This window comes from Tachysurus vachellii, chromosome 9 (assembly GCF_030014155.1).
Source record: "Tachysurus vachellii isolate PV-2020 chromosome 9, HZAU_Pvac_v1, whole genome shotgun sequence".
Lineage (NCBI taxonomy): Eukaryota > Metazoa > Chordata > Actinopteri > Siluriformes > Bagridae > Tachysurus > Tachysurus vachellii.
In genome coordinates this window covers 601,765-611,764 of record NC_083468.1, presented here as the reverse complement: position 1 = coordinate 611,764, position 10,000 = coordinate 601,765, and the positions used below count along the sequence as shown (strand labels likewise).

The window sequence follows — 10,000 nt, the reverse complement described above, 5'->3', positions numbered from 1 at the left end:
ATCATCATCATCATCATCATTATTATTGTTATTTTCATTATTATTATTATTATTAGTAGTAGTAGTATTGTTATTGTTGTTGTTGTTCTTCTTCTTATTATTATTATTATTAATAACAATAATATTATTATTGTATTATTATCATCATTATTATTATTGCTGTTATTATTTTTTATATTTGTTAAATATATTATTATTATTATTATTATTATTATTATTATTATTATTATTATTCGCGACGTCTCTCAACTTCCGCTGGTTCCCTGGTTGCCATGGTTACATAACATTTTCTCAACTGCCCAATCAGCAAACAAGTTTGTGAAGCGAAACAACTAGCCAATCATATTGAAGGGGGAGGGGTTTGTCGGAATGTGGGTGGGATAAAAATAAAAACAGCGTAGCCGGCTTTTCTTTCCTCAGCTCGTTGTTGTGCTCGCGGTCCGGTTCGTTTTCACCTTGTGGTTCGGAGACATGGCGAACGTAGCGGACACCAAACTCTATGACCTCCTCGGTGTTTCTCCTTCGGCTACCGAGAACGAGCTGAAAAAGGTAGCGTGAATTTCTAGAGCTTTCTCCGGAGCCCGGTCCTTGTGTGAGGGGTCTGTTAGCTGTTAGCATTAGCGTTAGCATTAGCTGTTAGCATTAGCGTTAGCATGGAGTGTGTGTGTTCTCCTGGTCCACATCTGTTATTTGTACAATAAAATATAGTCTATATATATTAATATGATAAAGATAATCACAATTATGATTGTACTGATGTCATGTTTTATTTCCTGTGAGAGAAAAGAGAGATTGTTGTGACAGAAGCAGCCTGACTAGCCTTCACACCTACAACTGTGTTAATAATAATAATAATAATAATAATAATAATATTTATGGCCTCTTAATCATTATTAATCCCGAGTATTGCTGAAACACAATTGTTTATTATATTCTGTTAATTTACACTAGTGATTTATATAAATATGACACATGACAGATATCTGTTTGTCCTGTGCATTAAAATAATGTGTATAGAACAATAAATATAATACATTATTAAATTAAAGGAACACATTTTGTTTGTATATATATGATTATGCACATACAGAAACGCCCCAGTTTCTTGCTGCTGTCACTCACCTGCTTGTCAACAGAAGATAATTTATTTATTAAACCAGCCGAATAATTTGCATATCAGAAAGAGTGGACTATATTTAGTGACGTCACAACCCGAGCCACACCCCTTTTTTCTCATGAAAATGGACTTACTGTTGTATTGAGTCAGTAACATTGGGATGGAAATCGTGTTCGATTATAAATTTTACAAAGCTTTTAAACAACAAAAGTTTCCCACAATTTTGTTTTAAATTCCTCGTGTCGAGGTTCTCCGAGTTACGAGGACGGCGCCTCGGTTCTGACTTCAAAAAGAAAACGATATAAAATGAGGTTGAACCGTGACATGAATGTTAGCATCATGAATTACTTTTGGTGTAACTGTTTATTACAGGCGTATCGCAAACTGGCAAAAGAGTATCACCCTGATAAGAATCCCAACGCAGGAGACAAGGTAAGAGACGTCATGTCCTCATGCGTCAGATGAGCCTCATAGTGTAGGACAAGTCAGGAGATGATGGTGTGTGTGTGTGTGTGTGTCAGTTTAAGGAGATCAGCTTTGCGTATGAGGTGTTGACTAACCCTGAGAAGAAGGAGCTGTATGACCGTTATGGAGAACAGGGCCTGCGTGAGGGTGGTGGTGGTGGAGCTGGGATGGAGGACATTTTCTCGCACATCTTTGGCGGAGGTCTGTTTGGGTTCATGGGTGGTCAGAGCAGCAGGAACCGAAACGGGGGACGACAGAGGGGAGAGGATATGGTGCATCCACTCAAGTGAGTCCAGTGAAGACTCACAAGTGGTGTACACACACACACACACACACACACACACACACACACACACACTGGTTGGGAGTTTACCTTTTATTACTAAATAGTGGCCACTAATCTGTTTATTTCTGTGATTCAGGGTGTCTTTAGAAGATCTTTACAATGGCAAAACCACCAAACTCCAGCTGAGCAAGAATGTCCTGTGTAGCTCCTGCAATGGGTGAGGGAAATAAAAATGAGACTAATAACATCAGAGATTTGTGTTTCTCTGTCAGAACAAGGGAGTAAACTGTGTGTGTGTTCAGTCAGGGGGGAAAGACGGGTGCAGTGCAGAAGTGTACTGCGTGCAGAGGCAGAGGGATGAGGATCATGATCAGACAACTGGCTCCTGGTATGGTCCAACAAATGCAGACGGTGTGTAGCGACTGCAACGGGGAAGGTAAAGAAAGTCATCACTCATCAGCTCGTGTGTGTCACACTTCAGGATTATGTGTAGAATAAAATTCACATTTAATATAAAGCTGCAATTTCTGTGATATCAGAGCTGCTGCTAAGGAGAATTAGTCAACACCTTCTGACCAATCACAGTCCAGAACTCAGCAACATAACTGTAATTAATGATGTCATGAACAGGTGAGGTGATCAGCGAGAGAGACCGGTGCAAACAGTGTGAGGGCCGTAAGGTGTGTAAGGAGGTGAAGACGTTGGAGGTGCATGTGGATAAGGGAATGAGACACGGGCAGAAGATTACGTTCAGCGGAGAAGCAGATCAGTCTCCCAACACCGAGCCTGGAGATATTATACTGGTGCTGCAGGAAAAGGAACATGAGGTATCACCTACACACACACACTCTCTTTTTTTACTCTCTCTTTTTTTTATTTTTACTAGCTGTAATACTGTTGTAAATTCAGACTGTGTGTGTGTGTGTGTGTGTGTGTGTGTGTGTGTGCGTGTAGGAGTTCCGCAGGGACGGTAACGACCTGCACATGTGTCAGACTATTGGCCTGGTGGAGGCGCTGTGCGGCTTCCAGCTCACTCTCACACACCTTGATGGGCGACACCTCCTTATCAAATACCCTGCTGGAAAGGTCATCGAGCCAGGTGTGTGTGTGTGTGAGAGAGAGAGAGAGAGCTTGCTTTGATGTATAGGCCACACCCACAGTCCTGGTGTATGTGGCTCTTGCTAGGTTGATGGTAGTGTAACGTGTTGTGAAGCGAGGGCCTGATGTTGGTGTTCTAGGTGCTGTAAGGGTGGTGCGTGGAGAGGGGATGCCGCAGTACAGGAACCCGTTTGAGAAAGGAGATCTCTACATCAAGTTCGACGTTAGGTTTCCTGATAACGGCTGGCTCAGTACAGAGAAGCTAACTGTAAGTCGTGTGTGTTATGTTTATATAAATGCTAGTGAATAGCAGTTACATACATGTGATGTGTGTGTGTGTGTGTGTAGGAACTGGAGTATCTGTTACCGTCGCGTGATGAGGACACGGTCATCTCGGCTGACTCCGAAGAGGTCGACCTGCAGGAGTTCGACATGAGTCAGGGGTCATCTGGAGGTCAACGGCGTGAAGCCTATAACGACAGCTCAGATGAGGAGGGCGGTCCACATGGGCCGGGTGTGCAGTGTGCCCACCAGTAACATGTCTCTTACACACACACACACACACACACACACACACGCTTGTTGATTCACAGTGTATCACACATGGAACAAAAACTCCTTCTCTCCAACCCAGTCCTGCCATCCATCACTCATTTAGTGTCAGAGCTCCGTAGTTCACTGCTGCTACCAGATGTCCGTCTGGAGTGATTGACAGTTGCGTAGATGCTTCTGACTCCGATATTAATGCTGCATTCAACTTGCCTCGAAAGTGGGAACTCAGAATTGTTTTGTTTTTTTTTTCTCTCTGCACATTTGAGCTACTAAATTTGTGAAGATTCGCATAGTTGCTTCTGTATTTGTGTCTTTTGTTAGCAACAAGCCAGCCAGCTGTTCTCAGAACAGTGAAATGTAGAGTCTGTTATAGATTTAATGAACAAATCCGTCTGTAAGTACTTTATTTAAACTGCTGATGCTTTAAGTGGCCGTCTTGTGACCACTGATGTCACTCGTACCTGATTAGGAATTCCTCAGGAATGAAGGGGACCTTTTACTTAGCTGGAGGTTTTAGAAGTTATGAGTTTAAGTCGAATGCAGCATATCTGACCCACTTGAAGCTCCGCCCCCTTCCACGCGTCGCACATTAGTAATCTCTTATGTCACCTTGTAAGGTTTTTCCCTTTGCGTCCTCACTTTGTCACAGTATGGAGAATGTTTTCATCTGTGAAGTGATGTGTGAAAGGACCAAAATGTTCTGCGTCTCCATGGAGATGACGGTCTGTAACCCCACACACCATCTCGTCCCCCGACGACTCGCTCACGTCGATTTAAAGCTGGAATACTAAACTACAGACTCCATCTCACGTCAAAAACAAACCTTCTCAAGTTTTAAATGAATAAAAAGAAACAAAGAACTGAAAACAAAGAAGAAAAAAATATATATATAGAACGGGTTGTTTTTAATTCATTACCACAGACATTACCGACATTGTAAACTTTTATATACTGAATATTTAAACCTGAAAATTCAGTAGGGTATAAGATTTAAATTATAAACACACACACACACCTCTGAAACAGAGTCAGAATGGAGACAAGGACATTGTCAAAAAGTTCAATAAAACATTTATGTGTCTAATAAACACTCGTCTGTCATTTTCTATTTAAAGGATTTATTAAAGTTGTGGAATGTTTGAAAATGTTCATCATTAGCATTAAAAACTGCAGCATTAAAGAGACAATCAGCGCCACAAAAAACACACACACACACACAGAGTCCAGGCTTGAACAACGTGCATCTTTATATTATTATGTAACAAGTAGTGTACATAGTGTAGCACACACACCCCTTTGTTCTGATTGGTTGGATGTTGATGAGCTCACATCAGCTTTCTTTGAGCTATAATCTGATGCACCACAGAGACCAAATGGTAAAATCACTGATCGCACCTTTAATATTATATAAACATTAAAAAAATTCACAGCTACAGTAATGTTTAGTGCCCCCTGGTGCCTGGAAGTCAAACTGCATTGACATCAAAATGCAGTGACCAACGTTCCAAGAGCTTTAAGTAGGGCCAGGAAACAGAAGGCTGCAAACATTACTGCGGTGTCGTGTCGGGTCGTGTCGGGGTGTGTGTACGTGTTGAGGTGTGTGTGAGTCGAGCACATCATCTACGTTAGATGCACACTGAGCTGTAGGTGTGAGAAGTTCCTTAAATTCAGTCGTGTTCCTGCAGAAACAAAAAGTTTTATCTTAAATGTGTGAGAAACAGAGGGTGTGTGTGTGTGTGTGTGTGTGTGTGTGTGTGCGCTACCTCTCTCTTCTCGACTGTAGAACATAAGAACGTTCTCTCCACAGCTGCTGTAGTTTCTCTCTGACCAACATCTTCTGCTGCTGCTCATCTTCCTACAGCACACACACACACAATAAGGGACAACTAGTGTGTGTGTGTGTGTGTGTGTGTGTGTGTGTGTGTATTATACCTGCTGCAGTGTGTTGGCCAGGTGTCTGAATGTTTCCTCACGTCTCAGCCCCAGCAGGTCCTCATCCGACTTCCTGTTGTGAATGATTGACAGTCGCTCCTGAACCTGCAGAGAGAGGAGTGTGCATAAATATTCACCCCTTAAACACCATACAAAAGGTCGGGATTGTATAAATTATCACACCTGTTGTGGTTCAGGTTCCTCTAGTTACTATCAGGAGCCACATGAGTTTATTTGAAGCACAGTGATGGTAGCATCAAGTTAAACTTATCCTTGTTCCTATCATTATACTGTACCTTGTGTGTGTGTGTGTGTGTGTGTGTGTGTGTGTGTTTTTACTCTGAGGATTTGTCTGTCTCTGTCTCGCTGCCAGCGTTGCTCTGCTCTTCTTTGGATGTTGACGAGGCTGCGCATGGTGGCTTCTCGCTGGAGCTGCTGTTCGTCACACACTGCATGACGCGCAGCACCCTGTGTGTGTGTGTCGCCCGACAAGCTCTCAGAGTCGAGTTTCAGACCTGCTGATGATGTTCTGTGTTCATCGCTCACGATCTCATTCTGAATGTCCTGGAAAAAAATGTTCATTAAATTTATCCATGCTGCATTTCCTGTACATTTTCTTTACAGTTAATTATAAATAGAGAATAAAGAGGGACAGAATAGTGAAAGCAGTGTGACAGAACCGTGCTGGACGTGGACGGCTCCTGTAGAGGCTCCACGAGTGTGTGTGTGTGTGCAGGCGGGGTGTGTTCACACAGGGACGACACAAAGTGTGTGTGGTCCAGAGTGTGTGATTCTGCAGACGTCACCTCTGTTGTCTGTGCTTCAGGTAGATCTGAGGTCACTTCCTGTAACAAATCAACACAAAAATATATTAACACGTTACCACTGTGTGTGTGTGTATGTGTGAGAGAGAGTGTGTGTGTGTGTGAGTGTGCTTGTCTATGTGTATGTGTGTGTCTGCGTGAGTACACATGAGTGTGTGTGTGAGTGTGTGTGAGTGTGTCTATGTATGTGTATGTTTTTGTCTGCATGAGTTCAAGTGTGTGTCTGTGTGTGTGAGTGTGTGTCTGAGTGCGTATGTGTGTGTGAGAGTGTGTGTGTGTGTGTGTCTGAGTATGGGTGTGTGTGAGTGTGTGTCTGAGTACAGATGTGTGTGTGTGTATGTGTCTGAGTATGGGTGTGTGTGAGTGTGTGTCTGTGTGTGTGTGTCTGAGTGCAGATGTGTGAGTGTGTGTGAGTGTGTGTATGTATGTGTATGTGTGTGTCTGCGTGAGTGCAAGTGTGTGTCTGTGTGTGTGAGTGTGTGTGTGTGTCTGAGTATGGGTGTGTGTGAGTGTGTGTCTGAGTGCGGATGTGTGTGTGTGTGTGTGAGTGTGTGTCTGAGTACGGATGTGTGAACGTGTGTGTGTGTGTGTGTACACCTGTGTATTGTTATTCGCTGGCTTGCTCCAGGCCAGTGTGATCAGCGAGGCCTGTTTCTCTACAGCATCCACTTTCCTCTCCTCTTCTCCCTCTCTTTCCTCTCTCGTATTCTCCTCTTCAATCTCTTTTTGTTTTCTCCTCTTTTCTTTGTCTTCCGATTTTCTTTCTCTCTCCACCTCTCCCTCACTTTCTTTTCTCTTATTCTCATCTTCTATTTTTCTTCCTTCTCTTCTCTCCTCCTCTTCTCTCTCTCTTCTTTCTCTTTCCTTTTCTTGTTCTCTTCCATCTCTCCTTTCCTCCTCATCTCCTTCTCTTTTTTCTCTCCCCGCCTCTTCTCCCTCGCTTTCTTCTCTCCTCTCCTCATTTTTCTTCTCTCCCACACCAAGGATCTCTAAATACGGAGCATCGTCAGGGGCGAGGACAACACCACAGCCTACACACACACACACACACACACACACACACACACACACACACACACACACACACACACACACACAGAGTAAAATATTTCAGGATAATATTTTTTCAGGAAAATTAATTCTTTAAATTCTAATGACGTAGATGTTCTAGTACTTATTGTACACTATAGGAACATCATGAAAATTCCATTAAATCATATTTGTCTGGTTCCTCTCAGGGTTTCTTCTTCATGTTCTCTAAATTACTCCAGGACAGTAAATGTATTTGTTATTCTTAAACAAATTTTAACGATTGTAAACCTTGATATATTAAATCAAAAGGAATAAAGCACTCGGGGTCGTGCAGTTTTAAGAAAATAAATAACTCCAGTTGTGCCATGAAGATTTTGGACCTCCACTGAGACGAGGGCGACTCTGTGAGAATCCTGAGACATCTACAGATCTACCAGCTCCAGTTAGACTCTGTGATACTAAAGAGGAGATCTGAACTCCATGTGATCTTTTACACCAACACAACATTTATCAGACTGTATATTTATAATCACACCCCCAGTGTCACCCAGATGAGGATGAGGTTCCCCTTTGAGTCTGGTTCCTCTCAAGGTTTCTTCCTTTACCATCTAAGGGAGTTTTTCCTCCCCACAGTCACCTGAGTCACCTCAGACTTGTTCATTGGAGATAAATACAAACACATTTAAATATATCTAATATTAATCTTGAGCTTTGTATTATATTAATCTTTATATTATTCTTTATAATAACCTTCTGTTCTATGATTATGTTCTGTAAAGCTGCTTTGGGACGATGTCAACTGTAAAAAGTGCTGTACAAATAAAGTTGAATTGAATTAAATTCACTTTGTCTGGTTTCTTTACCTGTGCAGATTTCATGTTCCTCAGTAACTGATGACGAGCTCCGTCTCTGTTCATTCTGGAAAAAATAGTTCATTCACCATCAACACACATTAATCCTTTAGTTTATTTTACATTGTAATAATAATGTAATATAAATGAAGGAGTAAAGGTGAGGAATCGCTCCTGTCAGGGACAGAACTACTTTTTACTGCTGCTGTTACACTTGCTGAACGTGTGTGTATGAGTTTATGAGAGACTTACGTTTACAGAGATGTTACTCTGTGTGTTCTCCTTGCAGGATGTCTGCAGTAAAATGTGTAGGTTGTGTAATTTTGGTGAACGCAGCTCAAGTTCGTATTTGTGCAGCAGAACCAGAAGAGCAGCAGCATCCTGTTGAGATGTGACAGTCCATACTCACACACAGTACAGTCCAAAGTCACACACAGTACAGTCCAAAGTCACACACAGTACAGTCCACACTCACACACAGTACAGTCCAAAGTCACACACAGTACAGTCCAAAGTCACACACAGTACAGTCCAAAGTCACACACAGTACAGTCCACACTCACACACAGTACAGTCCAAAGTCACACACAGTACAGTCCAAAGTCACACACAGTACAGTCCAAAGTCACACACAGTACAGTCCAAAGTCACACACAGTACAGTCCACACTCACACACAGTACAGTCCAAAGTCACACACAGTACAGTCCAAAGTCACACACAGTACAGTCCATACTCACACACAGTACAGTCCAAAGTCACACACAGTACAGTCCACACTCACACACAGTACAGTCCAAAGTCACACACAGTACAGTCCAAAGTCACACACAGTACAGTCCAAAGTCACACACAGTACAGTCCACACTCACACACAGTACAGTCCACACTCACACACAGTACAGTCCATACTCACACACAGTACAGTCCATACTCACACACAGTACAGTCCAAAGTCACACACAGTACAGTCCAAAGTCACACACAGTACAGTCCACACTCACACACAGTACAGTCCAAAGTCACACACAGTACAGTCCAAAGTCACACACAGTACAGTCCAAAGTCACACACAGTACAGTCCACACTCACACACAGTACAGTCCACACTCACACACAGTACAGTCCATACTCACACACAGTACAGTCCATACTCACACACAGTACAGTCCAAAGTCACACACAGTACAGTCCACACTCACACACAGTACAGTCCACACTCACACACAGTACAGTCCAAAGTCACACACAGTACAGTCCACACTCACACACAGTACAGTCCACACTCACACACAGTACAGTCCACACTCACACACAGTACAGTCCATACTCACACACAGTACAGTCCACACTCACACACAGTACAGTCCACACTCACACACAGTACAGTCCATACTCACACACAGTACAGTCCATACTCACACACAGTACAGTCCAAAGTCACACACAGTACAGTCCACACTCACACACAGTACAGTCCACACTCACACACAGTACAGTCCAAAGTCACACACAGTACAGTCCACACTCACACACAGTACAGTCCACACTCACACACAGTACAGTCCACACTCACACACAGTACAGTCCATACTCACACACAGTACAGTCCACACTCACACACAGTACAGTCCATACTCACACACAGTACAGTCCAAAGTCACACACAGTACAGTCCATACTCACACACAGTACAGTCCACACTCACACACAGTACAGTCCATACTCACACACAGTACAGTCCAAAGTCACACACAGTACAGTCCAAAGTCACACACAGTACAGTCCAAAGTCACACACAGTACAGTCCACACTCACACACAGTACAGTCCACACTCACACAC

At 42.9% G+C, this 10,000-nt stretch overlaps 2 protein-coding genes across 2 annotated transcripts in view; one reads left to right on the top strand and one right to left on the bottom strand.

Annotated features, from left to right (window-relative positions):
* Positions 1-381: 381 nt before the first annotated feature.
* Positions 382-4,606, top strand: dnaja2b (DnaJ heat shock protein family (Hsp40) member A2b). The gene is made up of 9 exons (XM_060878783.1): positions 382-549; positions 1,490-1,549; positions 1,639-1,868; positions 2,005-2,085; positions 2,171-2,304; positions 2,499-2,695; positions 2,823-2,967; positions 3,107-3,234; positions 3,315-4,606. The coding sequence occupies exons 1-9, from the start codon at positions 472-474 to the stop codon at positions 3,501-3,503; spliced, it is 1,242 nt and encodes a 413-aa protein (XP_060734766.1). The 5' UTR covers positions 382-471; the 3' UTR covers positions 3,504-4,606.
* A 13-nt stretch (positions 4,607-4,619) lies between these two features.
* LOC132851778 (golgin subfamily A member 6-like protein 22) overlaps positions 4,620-10,000 on the bottom strand; it is a 12,393-nt gene continuing 7,012 nt past the window's right edge. The window contains exons 11-18 of the mRNA XM_060878782.1: positions 8,410-8,538; positions 8,170-8,224; positions 6,872-7,305; positions 6,257-6,295; positions 5,790-6,014; positions 5,451-5,555; positions 5,282-5,373; positions 4,620-5,197 (exon numbers count right to left, since the gene is read on the bottom strand). Of these exons, the coding sequence (XP_060734765.1) occupies positions 5,032-5,197; positions 5,282-5,373; positions 5,451-5,555; positions 5,790-6,014; positions 6,257-6,295; positions 6,872-7,305; positions 8,170-8,224; positions 8,410-8,538 (1,245 nt within the window). The 3' untranslated portion in view covers positions 4,620-5,031. The remainder of the gene's footprint in view (positions 5,198-5,281; positions 5,374-5,450; positions 5,556-5,789; positions 6,015-6,256; positions 6,296-6,871; positions 7,306-8,169; positions 8,225-8,409; positions 8,539-10,000) is intronic.

Bases quoted from the DNA above. Each gene is read 5' to 3' on its own strand.
- dnaja2b (XM_060878783.1), top strand. From the start codon at position 472: ATGGCGAACGTAGCGGACACCAAACTCTATGACCTCCTCGGTGTTTCT. The intron at 550-1,489 runs GTAGCGTGAATT...TGTTTATTACAG, and splicing joins CCGAGAACGAGCTGAAAAAG to GCGTATCGCAAACTGGCAAA. The intron at 2,696-2,822 runs GTATCACCTACA...GTGTGCGTGTAG, and splicing joins TGCAGGAAAAGGAACATGAG to GAGTTCCGCAGGGACGGTAA.